This window comes from Corvus brachyrhynchos, unplaced genomic scaffold (genome assembly GCF_000691975.1).
Source record: "Corvus brachyrhynchos isolate BGI_N302 unplaced genomic scaffold, ASM69197v1 scaffold427, whole genome shotgun sequence".
NCBI classification, from domain to species: Eukaryota; Metazoa; Chordata; class Aves; order Passeriformes; family Corvidae; genus Corvus; species Corvus brachyrhynchos.
In genome coordinates this window covers 191,008-193,281 of record NW_008239046.1, presented here as the reverse complement: position 1 = coordinate 193,281, position 2,274 = coordinate 191,008, and the positions used below count along the sequence as shown (strand labels likewise).

General features: G+C 52.6%; 1 protein-coding gene across 1 annotated transcript in view; it reads right to left on the bottom strand.

Annotated features, from left to right (window-relative positions):
• The window catches only part of CEP250 (centrosomal protein 250), a 29,042-nt gene that overhangs the window by 9,916 nt on the left and 16,852 nt on the right, over window positions 1–2,274 (bottom strand). Inside the window, 2 exon segments of the mRNA XM_017739031.1 lie at window positions 83–387; window positions 673–836. Of these exon segments, the coding sequence (XP_017594520.1) occupies window positions 83–387; window positions 673–836 (469 nt within the window).

The window sequence follows — 2,274 nt, the reverse complement described above, 5'->3', positions numbered from 1 at the left end:
GGGAGGGGAAAGCAGATGGGGCCTCCAAGCCAAAGGTGATGATGTGTGTCCCTGGAGAAGAGGATGCCAGGGCACAGATTACCTGGGTGTTGAGATCCAGCAGTTCTCTTCTATGTTCTGAGTGGAGCTCCTCAGCCTGGTGAAGAGCAGAACGAAGCTGAGATGCCTGATTGATCTGGGCCAGGTTCTTTTCTTCCAGGGTTCTGAGGCTCAGATCCTTCTCTTCCAGAGACAGAGTCAGCCTGTGGAGCGAGGCAACAGATGGCCATGAGAGACATTCATGTCCCTTGGGTGCCTCAGAGTGGGTGGTGGAGTTGACCACTATGTGAGGCAACACTTGGAACGTGTCAAGCCCTGTCTTGGGGTAGATGATGAGCGAGTCCAGAGCTTACGAGTCAGGATAAAAGGACAGACAAGTAAGGGTGACATTGCTATGGGTGTCTGCTAGAGGCCACCTGAACAGGAGGAGAAGTGGATGAGGCTTTCTACAGGCAACATAAAGCAACCTCAAAGTCACAGGCCCTGGTTCTTGTGCAGGACTTCAGCTTCCCTGCCATCAGCTAGAGAAGCAACACAGTGTGGGATGTTCCCGGAAAGCATCGATGACAACTTGCTGTCATGGGCAGTGGAGGATCCCCCAAGGAACAGCATGCTGCTCAACCTTACCCTAACAATCAGGGAAGGCCGTGTTGGACATGTGAAGCTTGGGGTCAGCCTTGGCTGCACTGCCTATGAATGGGACTGTGGTGTTCAGCTGGGGGGGAGGGCAAAGCAGGGCAGCAAGCAAGATTACAACCATGGACCTCAGGAGAACTAACTTTAGCCTCTCCAGGGATCTTCGTGAAAGAAGCACATGGGAACAGGCCCTGCAGGGTAAAGGGGTCTAAGTTGATATTCGAGAATCATTTCCTCCAGGCTCAACAACACAGCATCCTAGTGAGCAACAAACTGGGCAAAGAGGGCAAGAGGTCTGTGTGGATAAGCAAAGAACTCCTGTCGTTCCTCAAGCGCAAGCAGGAAGCTCAGGCTACTTGGAATGAATATAGACAGATAGTCGGAGTAAGTAGAAATGAGACAAGGAAGGCCAAGGCCCACCTGAAACTAAGTCTGGGCAAGGAGGTCAAGGACAACAAGAAGAGCTTTTTAAAATACAACAATAACAAAAGGAAAACACGCAAGGATCATGTGTGTCTGTTCCTAAATGGAGCAGAGACCCTGGTAACAGAGGATGCAGAGAAGGCAGAGTTCCTGAGTGCCTTTCTTTGCATTGGTCTCTACTGAACAAGACCAGCCCTCAGGGATCTCTGGCCCAGGAAACCAGGCTAAAGGCCTGTTGGAAGGAAGACTATCCCTTGGCAAGACCTTCCTTTCAAGGAGGACTGCGTTAGCGACTGCCTTGGCAAACTTGACACCCACAAGTCCATGGGCCCTGACATGATGTGTCCACGAGTGCTGAGGGAGCTTGTGGACACCAGAGAGAGGCCACTCCCCATTATCTTTGAAAGGTCATGGAGATCAGGAGAGGTGCCTGGAAGCCGGAAGGAAGCAAATGTCATTCTGGTCTTCAAAAAGGGCATGGAGGAGGACCCAGGGAACTATGGGCCTGTCAGGCTCATCTCAATCCCTGGAAAGGTGATGGAGCACCTCATTCTGGAGGCCACCTCTACCCATATGGAAGGACAAGAAGATGGTCAGGAATGGTCAGCATGGATTCACTAAAGGTAAATCATGCCTGACCAACCTGATTGCCTTCTACAATGAAACAACTACCTGCGTGGATGAAGGGAGAGCAGTGGATATTGTCTACCTTGATTTCAGCAAGGCTTTTGACACTGTCTCTCACAACATCCTCCTGGGGAAACTCAGGCAGTGGGGGCTGGAGGAGTGGACAATGGGCTGGACTGAGAACTGGCAGAAGGGTGGAAGGCAGAGGGTTGTAATCAGTGGCACAGGGCCTCGTTAGAGGCCTGTCATTAGTGGTGTCCCCCAGGGTTCACTCCTGGGCCCACTATTGTTGAACTTGTTCATCAATGACTTGGATGAGGCGGCCAATGGCTCCCCATCAGGGTCACTGTGCATCCCCTCAGAGGGATCTCAGCAGGTTGGAGAGATGGGCAGAGAGGAACCTTCTGAAACTCAACAAGGGTCCCGCACCTGGGGAGGGACAGCCCCAGGAACCTGCACAGGCTGGAGCCAACCTGCTGGGAAGCAGTTTTGTGGAGAAGGACCTGGGGGCCCTGGTGGACAAGAAACTCCCCCTGAGCCAGCCGGGTG